The sequence below is a fragment of the Strigops habroptila genome, chromosome 19 (assembly GCF_004027225.2).
Source record: "Strigops habroptila isolate Jane chromosome 19, bStrHab1.2.pri, whole genome shotgun sequence".
Taxonomy (NCBI): Eukaryota; Metazoa; Chordata; class Aves; order Psittaciformes; family Psittacidae; genus Strigops; species Strigops habroptila.
Genome location: NC_044295.2, coordinates 602,569 through 622,320, shown reverse-complemented (window position 1 = coordinate 622,320; position 19,752 = coordinate 602,569). Strand labels below are relative to the sequence as shown.

The window sequence follows — 19,752 nt, the reverse complement described above, 5'->3', positions numbered from 1 at the left end:
AATGCAGGTTTAACGCAGGTTTAAGTGTGTTCTCGGTGCTGGGGTCGCCCCTTGGCCGGGGCTGCTGGAGGTGCAGGTGAGGAGGCGCCTCCAGCTCAGCAGAGGGGAACAATCAGGTTATCAGGATGCCAAAACTCCACTTGCCATCGTGCAGCCGAGCCGCCGCCACAGCGGCAGTGCCAGAGCGGATGCAACACATCGAGCTGCTTCATTTATGACAGTGAATGATGTAAACAGAACCTCAGGGCCAAGAGATTTGGGTTTCTTTTTTCTTTTTTTTTTTTTTGCTCTTTTACACATTAAAACATCAGCAATTCAAAAAAAAAAAAAGGCTTCATTGCATCATCACCCCCGGCTGAAAATCAAAATTCAATTTAGACATAGTTAATTTATGGGAAAACCCAGGAATAGATATATTTTATATATTTATATATATATATATATATAAAACCAGAGCAGGAACAGATACTATATTTTATAAAGACACATTTCATCACGTACAATATTGCCATCTCATGGTCTTAGGAATCTCCCAACCCTGCGATTTCTTGCTGTCCATCATGATTCGATGCAACCACTTCGTTGGAGGGACAGCGACTAAAAGTGCTGATTAAAACTCCTGCCACTACCTTGCCTCGGGTTAGAGTTGCTGGGGGGGACGTGGGGCCTAAGCAGACGTAAGAAGCGAGAAGTGCAAATAGAAAGGCACAGCAATGATGAGGGTTTTCCTTCAGGTGCTTCTCCAGGGGGATGCAAACAGGAGCCGTGGTGGCCAAACTGGAGCTGGGGTCACCCATGGCCTCAGTGTTGGTGCTGCTGCACCTGAGGAGCCGATGGGGTTCCAGGAGGAGGTGGAGGGTCCTCGGTGATGCTCAGTGCTCGTGTGCGCAGCGAGGGCTGAGGCTGCCGCGTGGGTTTGATGTTGCCTCCAGGCTCCCGATGGCCCCAGTGGTGGTGGGTGACTTGTGTTTGCAGCATCTGGAAGAGCTTCTTCCCAAGGACTTGGGGCAGACCCGGTGTGCAGAGCTCTCTGGTGCAGGAGCCATCCCAGAGCTGGTGACCGGTGCCTGGGATGCGGTGCTGGGATGCTGTTGGAGGCCTAGTCTGAGGTCAGGGATCATGTCAACCACAGGGCTCCAGCATGGGGCCTCCCTGGTGAAGAGCATTGGGAGGCTTTAAGCTTGTTCCACTTAAATCCAGAGCTAGAGCTGCTCTGTGCTCGAGGTACCCCTTACCTCAGGTCTGGGTGGTTGTGGTGTGGACAGGCAACCTGTCCCCGCACCCGTATCCATGGCATGGCTTTGGGAAGCCGTCCATTAACAGGTTGTTGGGTGAAGAGCTTCTTCAGGCTTTCCAAGTCCTAAAATGCTCAATTAAGCAAGTGCTCCCTTGTTTGCCTGCTGGGTCACAACGCAGACCCCCCTGTGTCCAATGGGCTGGAAATCCTGACCTGACCAGCAGTGCCAGGACTCTGTATGTCCAATCCCAACAGCCCCTCAATGGCACAAGGCCACCTCTGCTCCAAAACCCCAGAGCAGCAGCAGCCCGAGACGTGGTGGGAATCAAAAGCCTGTCAGAACACACGTAAACACCAAGCTCAGGGTTATCTGAGCCGGGCAGACGCGGGCACCATGAGGCAGGGAAACGTGATGCCACCAGACAAGCCACGATGGTTCACAGACATCCCAACATCCAAGCCCTAAGCTGGGAACACCCAGGGAAACACTTGGAAAGGTCCAGCCTGGGTGTTTGTAGCTGGGGTTGTGCTGCTGCCCCTCGCCTGGTGCAGACGGATGTGCCGGAGTTAGTGTTCAATAGTGCAAAGGGAGGGAGCCGCGGCCTCAGCCCCCCAAGCTCCACGTGTTTCCAGACTAACCCACCTGCAGTGGGTCCTTTTAGCCCTCCCTGAACCTCAGCGCTGGGACTAACACGAAGCCACGTGGAGCATCTTAAAATTCAGCAAGGCCACTTTGGTCCTAATAGGAATTCACTGGATTTTAGGTCCCTGGAGAGGGTTATTAAGGCAAAAGCAATGCAGGATTAAAATAAATCAAACCTCTGCACTGTGAATCCCACTCTCCTTTCTGCTGGTGGACCTTGATCCAAAGGTTAATGAACTCCAGGCAGGAAAGCAGCAAGCCAAGGGGTGCATCTCCATGTACCATCCCAACTCCATGCGTGTGGCAGGGCTGGAAGAGTGTGGAGCATCTCCTTGGCATGGGAAGCCAGCCCTCCTTTAAAACCTGGCTCCGGTTCCATTGGGATTTGGTCTCACAGAACCAGACTTCCTGAGCCGGGTTATCTTTGGTTCCTCCAGTGGAGGCTGCATAATATTGCAAAACAGGACACACAAAAAGGGAACACAGAAGGGCATATTGGAGAGGCTTTAGGAAATCAATGTGGGAAAAGGGGTAAGTACCTATAAATGCTTTTTTTGGAGTAATTCGGAAGCACTTTCCTGACATTCTGCCCTGTTTTAGAAGATGGAAAACAGGTCACTGGCTACTTAAAGCCTTTGTTGCATGTGGTAGTAAAACCCTCTCCCGACTTTGGGTTTGCAGCTTTAGAGCTCAAGTCACAGCTGAGCATCTCTACATGAGTCCCCTTGAAAAGTCCAAGGCCCGGGAAAGGCACTTGAAGCCCCGGCCCATATCCCCTGCTCCCGGCTCGCTGCGCCAGGCGGAGGGGGATGCTAATTCCCTGGCACGCAGAGGATGAAGCCGGAACGATGCTTGGTGAAATCCGGTTGGGATTGGTTGATCTTGGTTTCCACAGAGACGGTGCATTTCCGCCCGTGCAGGCTGCACTGCACCGGGTTGGTGACGCTGACTTGCAGAGTGCGCTTCTCACTGCAACGCAAGAGCAGACAGAGGAGTCAGGGAGGGATGGGATGCGCCCGGATCCTGGGAGGGATGGGATGTGCCCAGGGCAAGGCAGGGAGAGGGGTTTTGTGTCGGGATGCATCCTGCAGCAAGTTGAGAACACTGCCTTAAGCCAAAGCTCAGCTCTAAGCCCAGCTTTTGGGCTTGGCTGAGCATGTGGAAAACTACCAGGCAGGGAAACAAGCCCCCAGGGACTTTGGCATCAGGATCGGTGCTGATGGGGGAATATCGCTTCCTGGGCAGAGTAAAGGCTGGGTTGCAAAAGGCCCGGGGTCTGCTGCCAGCTCGGCCACCCGCTGTGGAATGACCTAGTGAGCAGTCACTCCTACCTCTATAGTGACAATAATGACAATGTCATCCCTTGATCTGAGCTCAGAGATTAGAAATACAGCAGGAAACAGCTAAAAGAGTCACAGGAAGGGTTGGTTTGGGTTTTAATTCCCTCTCCAGACAGACAGACCTCGTGGGGTCAGAGCGACCTGAACAGAGGCAGCACTGGGACAAAACTGTGTCACCATGAACCATTCCCCAGCTTTTTAACCCTTTAACCCAGCTTTGGTACTAAAAATGATTCCCTTTGCTAAATCCCTCCTCACTTGCACTCCCAGTTCCTGGATTTCCAGCATTTCTTAGTATAATAGTGAGTGGTATTTTCACTGCTGAAGCACAAGCCCCTCTTGCAGCTCAGGTTTAGTTTCTACTTTATTAACAGAGTGTTCAAGACGCGTCACCTCCCATAAGCTGCAGTTTTATGCAGCTTCCAAGTAACTAAGACGTTCAAAATGAATGGTTGGCTGGAAGGGTGCTGGCAGGGCACAGCACACAAAGCCCTCACGTTGTCTCAGGTATTTAAGACTTATTTACTCTTGCCTCAGTGAGTTGAGGCTCCAATCCCTGCTTAGTTTGCTATTTTTACCATGTCTTAGCAAGAACGAGCTGCATACGTGGAGGAGCTTCTTGGAGATTCCTGACAACATGTGCTTGGAGAGCAGGTTTAGCATCAAGCGTCTATAACAAAGATAAGTGCCAATGACTTGGCTTCTCCTCTCCCACAGCCGTCATAGGTAAGAAGATAGAGGGTCAATAGTTAATAGTCAAACTCTGTTGACCCTTTTGCTCAGCGATAAGCAGCCCAAGCCAAGGGAATGCAACGTCATTAACCTGGATTTTGACTACAAGCTGGTGTGGGAACCAGCAGGTCCTTGATGTATTTTGAGCACTGCCTGTGGGACCTTCAGCAAGAAGCTGAATCTCTCCCAGCGCCTGCTGAAAGAGGAGAATCAAGGAGAATCAAAGTTGTCCTGGGATGGTGGGCTCTGGAGAAGATGCTCTGATCCCCATGTAACATTTTCATTAAATAAGGGCTTCACTTCCCCCACTGTTTTCCAGGTCCCACCACAACAGTTCTCATTTACTCTTGATCATGTGTTGGTTTTCTTCATGTGAGAAGAGGTTTCAGCCTCAAAACCTTTTGCTGGGGGAGCAGCTCTTGAATGGCATCCAAAGAGCAACCCACGTAGGGATTTGCAAATCCACATGGGGATTACAAATCCCATCCTTGGTCTTCCCTGCGAGGCAACACAACACTGAGCCCTGCCACCAGCCCCATGAGCAGCGTGACCTGCTGGGACCTTGAACCTCTTGGATGCTGCTCCTCTGCTTGGTCAGTCGCCAGCCAGGAAGGGGTTGGAGCAAATGGCAGTTTGGTTTCCAGTCCATCAGTCACATCAGCATCACACCTGATGGTGCAGCAGCAAAAAGGGGAGATGATAGCTGCTGGCTGCCCTGGAGTAAGATGCTTTATTTATTGACTGAAAGGGAGAAAACAGCTGCTAACATCAGCCAATAAACCAGACCAAAAGATCTTCCAAATCTCACTGCTACAAGGAGACTCTGCCAGGGAAGAAACACCAACCCCCAGCATCCAGGAGTGAAATGTAAAGGGAAGAGAGAGCCTTCATGGGAAGGCAGGATCTACCCCAGCAGTGCTCCAGTCCTGCCAGGGAACCACAGGATAATTTCAGTGTATAATGAACACCAAGGTGTTGGTGTTTGCTGCAGCACCTGGGTGAGCAAAGCACCATGAGCACTGTGTGAACAGTGTCTGTGTGTGAGAACCACATCCTGGAGCGAGAGCATCGTTAGAAGCAGTGCGAACCAAGGAGACACCCGGGTAAATGCTGGCAAAAGGGAAACCAGCAGAGAAGGGACGACTCCAAGTGGAAGCTGACTACTGGCCCATGAAATATTAGAGTTTTGACTGAGCATTTAATCTAGGACCTCAGGGAAAACACAAGCCAAGTAGCGCATAAATGGCCACAGACAGCTGTCAGCGCTGTTGATAATACAAAAGCATCTATGTCGCCAGTAAGTGGTGGGAAGCAAAACAGGGAAGAGTGGAGAAAGATCAGAGGGAGTTTGGGCAAAGGCAGCAGAGCCAGACTAGAAAGTTACATAAATGCATTGTTAAATAAATGTTAAACATATGAGATGCTTAAGAGCAACCACTGGTGACCTGGAATGCCTTGCAAGGAGCTGTAATAGGCATGAAAATACACTTGTCAATGAGATATTCTTTGTTTGGAGCTGTGAGCTCCATCAGGAAGCAGAGCGGGCTGTGGAGAGCCAGGAACACGCCGTGCCCGGGGACAGTGGTACCCAACCACAGCCCAGCCTGCGCTGGAGATGCAGCCCCATCACTTGCAGGGATGGAGCAGGGTCTTTCACTGAGGTGCTGCCTGCCTATGGATGCAGCTAACGCAGGCAAGGAGCAGGGAATCAGTTGTTTCTAGGAAGCAAAATTTGGGTAGAAGCAAAGCCGAGCACAGGAAGTGCCTGATTTTCATGACAACAAACCAGAGGGATTTGAATGAGGCAAAGCCTGCCACACTGTGTGAAAGGAGGGCTCAGAATAGGATATATTCCAGAGGGGATTTTCCTAAATGATCAAATCTTTCTAGAGTTTAGATGAAGGATTCTTTCTGGAAAGGCAGGCATCGCTGTGGACTACTTGGTTAAGACAAGAAAGCACACAGCTGCAAACAAGCTGTTTGGAAGCATTAGGAGAAGGATGGAGAATACAGAGAAAATTGTAGCACCTTATGTAAGTCTCATCTGGATACCGGCTGCAGCCTCTGAGGGGGTTCAGTGATGGAAAAATAATAGTAAAGTGCCTCAGAACTGAAGGGAGGCTGAAAAAAGAAACCCCCAAATCAGCAGCTGTGTTCTGCATGAAGAAAATACTTAAGAAGCCAAAGAGAGAAACTAGAGAGGTCTAAAAAAAGGCAGCTTTCAAGGCTCTGCTTCCTAACAACAGCCAAAGAGACCAACAGTCACACAGAATCTCCAGGTAGGTTACAGCAGCTGCCAGGCAGTGTGTAACCCACTGCTGTGGATCACTCCAGGCTGTGGTGCTCACTGCTGCATGGCCCAGAGGTGACTAAAAATGAGCAGGAGCTAAAAAGACATTGAACGTAACAGAGGTGATAAACACTTACGTATCTGAGTGACAACAGTGTCGTTTTTGGAGACGATAAGTGTCTTCTGCACGAGGGTTTCAAGCACGCTGGCTCTGCAGGCTGCACGCTTGGCAAGGGAGGGATGGGGGAGATATATCTCGTCTGACCACTTGTGGCTTTCTGCTACTTGCAGAACAATGATACTGGGGATATTCAGGCTCAAAGGAAAAGGTTAAGAGTTCTCCCTGTGAAAATCAGCCCCACAATAGCTTAAATGGAGGCAAAAATGGGAATATCTGGTTTCTCAACATACGCAAAACCTGCACTGAAAACCTTGTGTGCATTTTGTGTCACCTCTGCTCCGAATGAGGAGAAAAGCACTGTCTGGCTGTGCAGAGAAGCATCCCCTGCTGTGGGGAGCTGGGGCAAGTGCTGTCCCCGGGGAGCCATGGCATGAAAGGTACCACATGCCAGTAATCCTGGGTGGATGTTTCATTCCAGGGAGAGGGATGTCCTGCTGCAAGCACTCAGAGCCCGCGGCTGCCACTGCTCCGCTTCATCTTCTCGGCTCCCCAGCTGCCTCTCGGGGGGGCAGTAACATCTGAAGTGTGCACAGCTTCAAAGCACCGGGTCCCACTTCCAGAAGAGATTTACACACTTGGAGCATAAATTTCCCTAAGTAAGATGCAGATGATTCCGACAGCATCACCCCTGTGACTACTTGGTGCACTTCATCCTTCTTTGCTCTGCTGTCAGAGGGAGAAAACACCTTTTCTCATTAGCTCTTATTAAAACACTGTGGCTCATGTAGCTACAGGAGGTTAAAAGCAATGATTTACTATCCTGTGTATCTGCGAAAGTAATTTAACGTCCTCTTTGCCTCCTCACACTGGCTGCTGGAGTGTATTAGCCCCACCAAAGGAAATCCCCCTCCATCTAGTGGTCCCTTTTTAGTGCTGCCCTGGAGCTGCAGCTGGCAGCACTCCTCATCCCATGGGTTTGGTTACAAGCACTGAGAAGCCCGGGGTGAGGGGATTAACCAGGATCCCTTTTCGGTGCAGATGATAACTCCAGAGCAGCTGGGTGAGCAGGGGATTAGCACGCGTGGTAGGTAGCGTGTGCCTTATTCAGCACGTGCTGCGTTACTCACACGTGCACCAAAGGGACACGACAACATCCTAAACCACAACGGGTTTTCAGAATCTGCCTTGTGAAACCCTCTCTGAGGTCTTGCACAGCAGAAGCAAGAGACAAACAGGATGTTTTCCTAAACTCTTACTTGCTTTTTAGAGACACGGTGTTGTTGGCGTTGTAGAGGTCTTTAGTATCAGGTGGCCTTGGCAGAGATTAGACATTAAGATGGATCAAAGCTATGGAAAAGAGAGACTACAAAGAAGGCAGACACGAAGAAAGGAGATCTCAAGTCAGGATCAAAAGGCAAATTTCCATAGTGGAAGGTCAGAACAAGTCCTCCAGGCATGTTAATGCCAAGAAAGGTCAGTTAAACACGGCGCTGGCAGGTCCCTTCTCACTGTGTGATTTTATGATCTGTAGTCAAATGACACTCCATACCGTGAATTTTTTTTCAGCCTTCAAACCCAGCAAATATTTACAGCTTATTTCTAACACAGTTTTGTACGTTGTGGTCTATGTTCAGGTAAATCACCTCAGAAGCTGGGAGAAGTGGCTTTTCAAAAGCAATTTCTTAATCTGCGAGAGAAGGACCAGGCTACAAAGTGCAATCCTGCGTCGTTCCACTGAAAACTCAACCACTCCACTTAAGAAGTGGCTTTCAAACTTCTCTGGCTCAGACTTGCCCATGTGTCATTTCTCTCTGCAGCTCCCACTGACATCTATTTACCAGCACAAACCACAGAGCCACTTGCCTTTGGTTTGGGAACCACACAGTGCCACGTATTGCAACATCGCGCTCACGGCTTGCGTCAGCAACTCTATATTTGCCCTTCTAATGAGAAACAAGATTTGTTAATATCTGTATATTCCCAGTGAAAACCATTACATATGTCCAATGGCACACAGCAAGGCAAGAGCAAAGTCAGCTATTAACACCCTGGTCTGCCGGCGTCTGGCCGGTGCATCGAGTTAGTTCCTTTTATTCACATAAAAGCCACTTTCCTAAGAAGACAGCAGCTGCCACAACACTGATGTGCTTTTTTCAGGACGTGCCTGGGGTAGAGCCAATATACTCCTTCCCCTCTCGCTGAGGTGTAAAGCCAGTCCATTAAATGTTCCGCTCTCTCATTCTTAAAATGCATGTATTCCTACTTGAATGCAGGGTCCCAGAGGAGCGCCGGTGAGCTGCGCTTCCCTCTTCATCTGTTTAGTAACTGGGACATTTCTGATCCATCCTCACCAGCCAGAGAGCGCTTGGTCTCTGGAATGGAGAGCGCTTTACAGGTCTGGAATGTCAGCGAGCTGTCAAATATTCCTGTCTCTTCCAGCAAAACCATTTGGTTCATGTGCTTCAGGGCAAAGGAGGATCCCCAGGGTGTTGGGGCAGGGACTGCTCCTCCCCTGCCCTCTCCAGGGCTGTTTCCCTTCATCGGGAGCTTGGGATAGCAGCCAGATTTCAATGAAATACCCAAGCAGCTAAAAATGTTTAAATAAAATGCTGGGTTGCATCAAAAGGAGCATGGCCAGCAGGTCAGGGAGGGGACTGTCCCCCTCTGCTGCGCTCTGGGGAGACCCCCCCTGCAGTCCTGATCCAGCTCTGCAGCAACCATTCTGTGATTCTGTCATTCTATGATTTACAAACTGCTGATATGCAGCAGTGTTATGGGGGAAAGGAAAAGGATGGGGAGAGCCGGGCACAAGATGTGTGGTATCAAATACCAGATGCGCATATTTGCGGTAGCCGCTGCTGAGGGAGCATGGTGGCAGGAGGAAGGTGCCCACATCACTTCCATCCTCTCAAACACCCATGAGGTTTCAATGATAATCCAAGAAGAAGAGTCCTGCAGGGCTAACCCAGCACATCTGCCTCTGCACAGAGCAAAACCAGCTCTGGAGCCAAAGTATGGAATAAGTGGTCTCGTTAGGTTAAGAAATGTTTTCTATTGCTGAGTAACATCCTCACCAGCATGGCCCATCCTGCCTCACACGTGGTTCCCGTGTGCTTTGTGGCTCAGTCTGCATCCTGCTTATTTCTGGATAAACAGAGGAATTGATGATTCTATGATTTAGCTTATGAGGATGATGATTATACCCATTACAGTCCAGCAACAGATGCCACTTGCCTTCACCTACTCAAACCGACCCAGTTCTCAAGAGCTTTCCCGGGATGCAGCACCAATATATAAACCAGAGCTCCTGAAGTCTCCAATTAGTTGTATTTTCTCAGCTATTCTGAGTCTGGCAAAGCTTTTGAGAGCCAGCTCTCATCCGGATTCTGCTTTACTGGGAGCAATCGTGGCCGCAAGACACTGGAGTGTTCCCTATTTTATAAAAACCACTATGCCAAAAATATGATTCAAAGTCCTTGGCTGGAGACACAGTAAAAGCAGAACATCAGCTCATTCACAGGGTTATGCCAAGAATCCTGCATTAGAAATGCACCAGCACATAAATAAAAGAAGACCACTTAGGAAGATGAGCGCAGACTTGCCTCCCATATAGGGCATCTCAGACCTTGAGTCCTGCTCAGGCTGAGCAGCAGCAAAAGTCTTTCCTCGGATTTTCTTTTTGGTCCTCAGCATCACCCAGCCAGTGGGCTGAATTCATGGACCCTGCCTGCTGGGGTGGGTGTACCCAGCCCATGTCTGCAGTGTTCCTCCTGAAAAGATCATAGAATCATGGAATCATAGAATAGCTTGGATTAGAAGGGACCTTCAAAGCTCATCTAGTCCTACCCCCTCCCTGCAATGAGCAGGGACATCTTCAACTAGATGCTCTCGGCCTGCTTAGCAGATGCTACTAAAATTCCTGAAGTTTAAGGAGGAAATTCCAAAAAAAACCTACTTCAAAGGGAATCCAGCACCTTTCAGTCACCTGGGATGTATTTATCCAGCTCCTGCAAGAATGGGAGGCACTGGGAGCCAACGGGGAGGACAATATGTCTGGGATTACTCAACTGTTTACCACTCAAATTTACAAGGGGCAACAATTTTCTAGCATCAGACAGTGGCTGAACCAGCTGACGGGTGTGTTATGTTGGAAAACGATGGCACAGCAAAGTGCTGCTGTCGTCCTATCATCTCCCTTCGATACAGACATAACCCACAGTCATCCTGATGGATGAGCAGCTCTGCTCTTCCCACTGCTCTGTGCAGGGCTGGGAATTAAACACATATTTTTTAGAGTCTGGCAGAGGTCTGAAGCCACAAAACAGGGGAAGCTGCCACGGAGCTTCAGAGACATCCCCTAAATTACTATAAAATAACCAAAAGTGTGCAGAGTTCTGGGGCTCTTCTCCTCTTTCTGTGTTTTTCCTTATTATTCTTTGGGATCAACCTGTGCCAGGAAGCCAGCTCGGATAAGTGGGAGGGCAATTTGCTAAGGTGAAGCCACAAGCCCGGCTTCTGCCTGCACCGGTGGCAGTGATGCCACTGGAGCCACGGGAAATGAGCAGATCCAGGGACTGGCAGCCACAAGGATAACAGCACCAGGGCTCTCTGCAGGCGGAAAGGCTGTGAAGCTGGGCTGTGTCATCGCATCCCACCCCCAGCTGCAACAGCTTTGGTTGGATAATGCCTCCAAGGGGTGGCCGTGCCCGGGACCCGGCTGTCGTTGTCCCCAGCTGCCCTGGCTGTGCTCCTGCCCTGCAGCCCGTGGCACACAAACAGCTCAGATCCATTGTACTGTGCACACAGCGCCGCTGAGCTCATGAAAGCTGGAGCTGGGGGTTTAACGGGAGGGCTCTGACATCCCGGGAACATCCACTGCCGCTCGCTCGGCACCGCACCGCGCGGGCACAATGCACCCGGCTCCCTCGGAGCGGCGTGTGCCAGCTCGTGTGCGTGTGTGCAGCGGGGATGGAGGGGGTGATGGAGACCCACTGCTTCCAGCACTACAGCTCTCGGTCACTATAGCAACCTGGATATTCATCATCCCATCTGATGCTTCATTTCTGCCAGCCAACCAGGGCTGATGCAGAGCAACGAGAGATGGGTTCGTTCACTGCCTGCTCTGATTGCTGCTCCAGGCACCCCGGGTGACCCCTCTAGAAGCTCATTCTGCATGAATTCCCCTTGCTGAGGGGTTTTTAAGTTTCCTGAGGACGGTGCTGCTCAGCCCACTGCAGTAGCAGAAGCACTGGTGCAGAGGACTTTTAGGCAGGGTGTCACCATGACCTACTTAGTGCAGGACGAGGTGACATCATGCTAAATTGCCAGTGGCTTCCCAGTTCTCTGGACCACTCTGTCCAGTAGCAACGCTGAACCCATCTGACCCCACAGGCAGGTTCCTGACACTGAGGCACATGCCTCTGGCTGTTGGGATAACCTTGCTCTGTCAGCACGAGACACGTCCCCCCTCCTCAGCATCCCTGACCTGGAACAGCTGTGCTTAATCCTGCCTCTGTTTCCGGATCTGGTCTGAAAACCTAGATTTGTCTCCTTTTGCAATAGAAAAGAGAGCAATTAGCTAAAGCTTGAGGGGATAGAAAAATGCCATTAAAAAAAGAAGAGGTGTTACCGGGCTGCAATTCTCCTGCAGCTTCTCTCCCAGGGAGAAGCAATGTTCCTGTTCACCCTTCCCCGTGTGAAGCAAGATTTTTATCACTTGCCTGATAAAAGGTCACATTTTCACAGGCAACCAGAGACACACGTGAGCCTTTTCCCTGTGGATTTAGGCAGTGTCAGGGCTCTCCAGCCCACATCCTCCAGCTCATTCCCGAAAGCTAACCTGTGCAGTTTTATCCAAGGGGAATACAGGGGGGTGGGGTGTGTGCAGGTTGTCACAGCGTTGTGCCAGCCGGGAGGACAGCTCCTCCTCTCCCAGCATCCACACCACTGACGCTTGAGCTGAGGAAGCTGAATCATTCTTCAATTCATGACAGGCTTTTAACCTGATGCTGAGGAGTCTCACAGAGGACAAGAACACCTCTCCCCATGGCTGAAAGAAGAATCACTTGAACATGGTCATTTTTCCACCCCTTGGGTTTACACTGTCCCCCCTGCACCCCCAGAGCCATTGATGGGGCAAGACCCGGTGTTTCCTGCAAAGCTATCACCCTGCCAGTGCCTCACACACTAAAGGCAGTTTAAAACACAGTACAGGACCCTGAGGAACAAGGCAGGGAAGAATCATTAGGCAAAGGGTGATGGAAGGGAAGGGGAAGAGGAAGCAGCAAGTCAGGGTGAGTCAGGGCACAGACCTCTTGATTGCTCCATCACCACATTCAGGTTTTAGCTTTTGAACCAACTACTTCCCTCCTATTTTCTGGGACAAGAGCACACCCAGAGTCTTTGGAGGCGCCTGAAGAGATAGAGGGAGTGATCAGGGCTTAAAAGGGGGTTTTAAATACAAGAGAAGGTCAGAAGAAAGCTGAGGAGCAGGTTGTACCACGGTTGATGCTACTGAAAAAACACTGCGAAGCAGCTCAGGTCTCAGGAAAAGATCCCAGATCATGGAGCAACTTGGGTGCATTTGGTTCTGGCTGCCAACATCCCTATGGGCTATTGAGAGTTCCAGAGGCAGATGGTATTTTAGGGATGATGTTTGCACAGATTTACAACCAAAATTCCCCAGAATGTTATTTGGTTTTTAAAGCCTTGAGAAAATTTGGCCTCTGTTTGCCAGCACAGGATGGCCAGAAGATGGCTTTGGTTGGGCATTAAGGAGAATTTGGATTACAGAAAAGAGAAGACAAGAGCAATAACTGCATGCAGCAGGCAATCATGAGGAGGACAAATTAAGGAGGAAGTGGGGGATTTCAGAAACAGAAGGAAGGAAGAGGATGGTTGGACTGTGCCGGGTTGTGAGCAGCCTCTGTTCCCATAACATAGGGAAAAGTTGCTTCTACTGCCTCAAAAACTCCATCCAGGTGGGAAAGCCCAGGCAGAACCAGCACTGACATCACCTCTGTATCAGCATTACAGCATCCCAATGACACATTCTGAGTCTAATCAAATTTCAGGCACGATGAAAGTCATTATGTTCTGGTTGAAAGCATCGGGGTGAATCAGGGCTGAGGACAGGAAGCCTGAGAGAACAAACAACGAGGCGGATGTTGTAAGAAAGATTTTCCTTCCATTACCAAACTTTCAAGCCATGAAACAAAGTCCTTGCAGTAGCACACAGCACCACAGAGGTATTTAAAAGGAGGAATTTCATTCTGGACTCCTAATGTCCTCCCCAAGGACCAAGAGCAGTCAGATTAGCCTAAACCAATGTGACAGCGACCTGCCAGGAGCTTGGTATCAGCCACAGGCACTCCCTGAACAAAGAACCGAGCTGAAAAACATAAGCCTATGATTAATGATTAAAGGCAGCCCATTGCTCTACATTTCAATCCGGACGATTCCTAAGAGCACCAAACTTCCACCATGTTTCCTTAATATTACAGATTCATGATGCTCTGCAAGGCATCAAGGACCCGTCGTCTCAGGACCAGGACTTGGGCTATATAGCAGGAAATCAATTGTGTATGTGATTGCAAATGATGGGCAGGATTTTAAGTGGATCTTGTGTATTCAGAGAGGTTGGGCAGCCAATTGGGTGTTTATTATTTCAGGAGCATTTGCTGAGCTGTTCCAGAGTGGTCTCAGTATCACTTCTGCAAAGTAAAGGGCTCTGAAGCTGCAATCCCAGAATAAAAATGCTGGCACTTCTGCTTCCCTTTGTTCTCTTGTCTTTATTCACTGATACATTAGCACAATTCATATAGGCAGGAAAAAAGGCAACTTGCTGTGAAGAGACACAACCAGCTCTTATTGAAATACCTGACCTATTTCTGCTTTCCCTTTGCCTAACTTGTTCAACAAGAAGATTGGATTTGCAGAAATAGCTGAAATAGCTGCACTGGATCCTGTGGAAAACTCTTTTGGAAATGAAAAGTCTGGAAGGGAAATGCACATTGCCGGGCTGATTCCCACTATATTCATCACCTTTCCAATGCAACAACATATAATTTTCATGTCAGAGTATTACATGACTCTGCTGCAGGACACCACCTATGCAAACACGATGTGGATATGTAAATCAAACCTCTATTATCATCTACCCAACCTGAAAACACAGCAAATCCCTCCTGCCTGAAATTCAGCCTCTTGCTCAGCAGGCAGGGTGATCTCATGCTGGATCTCACAGTATCCATATCCCTGCCCTCTTAGGCGGGGATATAACTGCTCTCATCAAACAGCTTTCAGCAAGGCAAGGCCCAGGGAAGGTGCAAGAGTGGAGCCACTGCTTGTGAACCACCACCACGGCTGTCAGTGCCTCCATCCCTCTGGAATAAAAACAGGTCTGTTCCCGAGCAGGCTTAGGATGCAAGCTTTAGAGCACAGACACGTTACTAGGCACAGTAAAATGCCTTTAATTACTGTCTGGCACAGTTTGTATTCTCAGCTGCAAAAGAATCGATCCTTCTTCCTATCTTCCCTTGCAGTGGAGGGTACAGTTTTTACTTAAATGCTATTTCTGTTGATGAGCCTCTTCTCTTCCCACCCCCGACCTGCTGCTTCATGTAGATTGGAACCAGTGCCAGAGGCTGGAATTCCTGGCAGTCACGGGCAGCACCACTGCGGCGACTGCAACAACGCTGCCATTATAGCCAGCAACCCGGGACCCTCTGTGCCTGTGGGTTCATCCCTCTCCTTTGCAACACCCCATGCCACGATGCACTGCCATGGATGCAGGAAAATGGAGCTGGTGACCCACAGGGTTTTATGCTCCTATATAATTTTCTCCAAATACAGGCAAGTTTGGCGAAACAAAGTTATTTCGATACCTAAAGGGGCCAACAAAAACCTGGAGAGGGGCTTTGGACAAGGGCCTGGAGGGACAGGCCAAGAGGAATGGCTTTAACCTGCCAGAGGGGAGATTGAGATGAGCTCTGAGGCAGAAGCTCTTCCCTGTGAGGGTGCTGAGGCGCTGGCACAGGGTGCCCAGAGAAGCTGTGGCTGCCCCATCCCTGGCAGTGTTCAAGGCCAGGTTGGACACAGGGGCTTGGAGCAACCTGCTCTAGTGGAAGGTGTCCCTGCCCGTGGCAGGGGATTCAACTGGACGAGCTTTAAGGATCCTCCCAACCCAAACCAGTCTGGGATTCTACAAATAAGGCATGGCATGATAGATCCTTAGCTTTCTAGTCTAAGAGGGATACTAATGGCTTCACAGAGCTGTGGTAAAGAGATGAATAACTACAATCTCCGAGCCATGTCGAATGCTATTTGGAGGTACCAAATGCTGGTAGGCTCACCATTATCTCATCCATCTTTTCTTTGGCAGAATTATCAATATTTTATGCTTCTCTATTTCAGAGTCTGTGCTAGGAGAGCTCAGCAGATTTACACTGAGAAATTTGCTACATCAACCAAACACCTGCAAAGCCAAAGCCATTAACAAATCAAATATCTACAGCTCCAGCATTCACTAGTAATTTATTTTGCTGCAGTCATTCCAGCTGAGCAAAATATCTCTCCCCCTCCTCAGTTTCTAATCAGCTTCCATCCTCCTCTGGGCTTACCAGAGTTAAATCTTTCCCATTGCTCTCTGTGCTAAATTGAAAAATTGAGCTGCAAATGGGGGAAAATGAGTTGCAAAGCAAATGCTTCCACTAGTAACAGATTAACTCTTTGTTCTGAGGCCATCACAGCATTTCAAGAGGCTTCCTGCACATTTTCTGAAGAGCCATTGCAGTGACGAGATAAGATACCACCACTGTGAAATAATCTCTGGGAAAAGAACCACTGCTCTGGTCTCCAAGGGTGTGCCAGCCCGGGAGCCAGCTGCAGAGCTCACTGTAGCACTACCAAAATAGCAAATTAATCCCTCATCTCAGAACTTGCACAAGGACTGTCTGATGCTCATCCCAACACTTCCAAATACTTTCCACTAACATCACAAACCAGGAATATTCTTCAGCCTCATTTAAAAACTGCATTTTGGGACCTTGGTTTTTTGTATGATAAATTTTTGTTTGTGAGTGACAGAGGGAGCTGATGGGGAGGTCAGTAAATTAAGATAAAACCAACCTTTTTGCAAAAGTCCTCAGTCTCATGACTCTCCCTTCCTGCCTGCAGCAGACTGAACTGCCCTTCTTCCCCTTCACAGTGCCACAGCTTTTTGCTAGCTCCAACAGCTCTATAGACAGAATGTACTAATGGAAAAAGAGCTGACAACATCCAGGGCACCCGTTAATGCAACAGCTAGAAAAAGGGCCAGGAGGGCGGGATGATACGGCAGTCAGATCTAATGATACACGAGGTCACTGGACCATAGAGCGTGGAAATGTGTTGTACACAAGACTAAAAACCCAATGTGAAAAGCCAGAGGGTCAAAAGGAGTGAGTGTAGGTGCAACCCCTCAGCAGGAAAGTGCTAATGCTCTCCCCAGCCTCATCTGCCTTGGCACAGATCCTGCTCACACCGAGGCGATGCGCTGAACGATGTCTGTATGACGCCAAGAGTTTGGCATTAAGTGATCTTTGGTAGTGCTGGGTGAGCTCCCACAGCTTGTGCAGTGACAGCGATTAGGTTGGATGATTAGGAAGAGTCTGCCTGACCTTGGGATCAATGAAAGCCCTCCTTAAGTCAAGCATGTTTCTCCAGGGCTAAAATCCTGCCACGGACAGGGAGAGCCAACAGGCTTATGCAGATCACTGAGAGACAGAGGTCACAGCAAGCCTCCTGCTGCCAAGTGTGGCGCAGCACTGCATGACAGCCAGCACGAGCTGCTCAGTGAGCCCATCTGCAAAAAACCTACCCAAAAATGACCCAGCAGCTTATAAATCTCCTTTGGTGCCTTCACAAGGCACTGCAGCCCTGCTTCTACACAGTGAGGTCAGCTCCTGGTGTGTTAGCATGCCCCAGTCCTGATGCTGAAAGGAGCTAGGCTCTTTTTAGACCAGCATTTCCCAAAGGTGATGACACTCACTTGGCTCTCTTCTGGGTGTAGGCATCTTCACATGACACGTTCAAGGGAAGAGCTACCTTTAAATTGCTGCACATAATTATCTCGGAATTCCTGCAGCACAAGAAGGAAACAGCTGGAATTACTGGCTCCACATGTAAACACTTGTGACCAGGAGAAAGCGAGCTGCTGACAGGTAATGAAGTGCTCCTCAGCTAGTGTAAACACTTAGGTCACTAATTGGAGCCGCTTCTTACTCTTTTGCTCTTTGTGTCCCTCCCACAAGGAACTGAGCTGCTGCCAGCGAAACGTCAGCAGAAGGCAGGCTTATAAATCTGCAGTTCTGTACTCAGAAATAAACCCTGTGCAGTGATTTTTCCTATCCTGTGCCATCTCTGAGCTCTCTGAAGCTGACCCATGTGTGCTGTTGCAAGGATGGGAGGTGAGGTTCAGTCCTTGGAGAAGATGTGGTGATACAGGAGCAGAAGCAAAGCCTTGGAGAGCATCACCTGGGAATGATCTGGGTCCTGACAAGTGAGGCTGCAGCCAGCACTTACCAGCCTGCATGTAGTATTGCTATAGCTTTCAAAGCTTTGGGGTTTAATGTTACCAAGTTCTGATTTTAACTTTATGGAGGTGGTCTTCACTGTGCACACATGCAAAACCTCCCCAGACTGACACAAATACAGCACAATCCAGTGCCTTCACTTTTCTGGAGGTACTTCTATCCCCAAGCAGGGGCTGTATTAACTCTCCCAGTAAGCACAATGCCCCATGCCACCAACTCAATCCAACTGTAACAAGCACTTCAATATTCTCGTGCCAAGCAGACAAGTCATACATCCAACCACTTACAATTATTAGGATTAAGTGATTGTGAATGGAGGTGTGAAGTGAGAGGAAGAAAAGGTTTACCCTTGGATTCTGCTCTGCTCCTGAGGTGAACCCTGGCTAATTATCACCTTTTCCTTTACCCAGACAAACTGTAGAACTGAACCACTTGATCTGATCCACAGATAACTTCTACTGGAGATAATGGAGCAAGTGGTAACAGGAGATGATTAACAGCCTAACATGGAAAGTTAACTGACAACAGCCTGCTCCATGACTTAGAATATTCTCCTGAGAACGCTGCAGTAGGAGCCCAGAAGCCCAATGCTGGCTACAACAGCTGTTAACAGCAGTGTGAGGAAGCACATTTAAGAGGTGTATTAAATTTCAAAGGCATTCTGGATGAAACTGGCCCAGACTCCTGTTCCCATCTCTGCCCAAGCCCCCTTCTGCGGTCTCCTCAGAGGCAAGCACGCTGGGGCTTGCCTGTGTGAGAGAAGATGAAGACAGTCAAAGAAATGATCAGAGGAAAGAGAAGTTAACTTCCTGGTGAACTCACAGTCTTTCTGCTCCCCAAAGACAAGTTTGACAGCCAGGCACAGCGCTTCGTCCCAGCCCTCCCTAAAAATACCAACAGAAGGCAGGACTGGAAACATAACTTACTCGAAGCCACGAACAAAACCCACCTCTTTGCATACACTGTGTATTTAACTGAAGCCAGTTGCTTTTTGGAACTGAAAAAATCCTGAAGCAGATAGGATATAAGAATGAATCCCAGGATCCCAGCCTGGTTTGGGTTGAAGGGATCTTAAAGCTCCTCCAGCTCCAACCCCCTGCCACGGGCAGGGACACCTTCCACTAGAGCAGGTTGCTCCAAGCCCCTGTGTCCAACCTGGCCTTGAACACTGCCAGGGATGAGGCAGCCACAGCTTCTCTGGGCACCCTGTGCCAGCGCCTCAGCACCCTCACAGGGAAGAATCCTGTGGAATATTACTGTGGAACAGCACTAACTGCTGTCTCTAAGTTGCAGCCTGGGACAGGAGAGCACCCAAAGCTGTCACCCAGCACTCTGTTTTACACAGACCACAAGTTTCACTTTAGTTCCCACTTTCACAGAACAGAATCTTGGAAATATAGCAAGGATGAGGTTTGTGCTGGCCTATTAGTCACTATTTCCTCTGCTGAAAGTACCCATGTGCTCATCCTGTTAGAGTGAGAACCATCTTCATGTGCTCTCTCTTGGTCTGTGGCAGAATCTGCAGTTCCCCGTGGAGCCTGAGAGGAGAACTGGAGCCTCCCGTGCTGCAGGCTACCTGCGGGGAGGCTGGACAAGCTGCAGAGCAGCTCGTGTCTCTGCACCATCACCCAGCCGCTCTGCATCCTCTTTCACAAAGGAAACCACAACCCAAACCCACCCTCACTATAGACACTCATGTGGCCACAGACTCTGACACCAGCTGGGTCTCATCTTCAAAGAACTGCACTATTTGGGTATGTTTCTTTAAAGGAGGAGGAGCACTACGGATGTGTGACAGGAACATCTGCTACTGCTT

At 49.3% G+C, this 19,752-nt stretch overlaps 1 protein-coding gene across 1 annotated transcript in view; it reads right to left on the bottom strand.

Annotated features, from left to right (window-relative positions):
• Positions 1 to 433: 433 nt before the first annotated feature.
• Positions 434 to 19,752, bottom strand: part of MYO1D (myosin ID) — a 128,838-nt gene continuing 109,519 nt past the window's right edge. Inside the window, exon 22 of the mRNA XM_030508633.1 lies at positions 434 to 2,849. Coding sequence (XP_030364493.1) covers positions 2,693 to 2,849 — 157 coding nt within the window. The 3' untranslated portion in view covers positions 434 to 2,692. The remainder of the gene's footprint in view (positions 2,850 to 19,752) is intronic.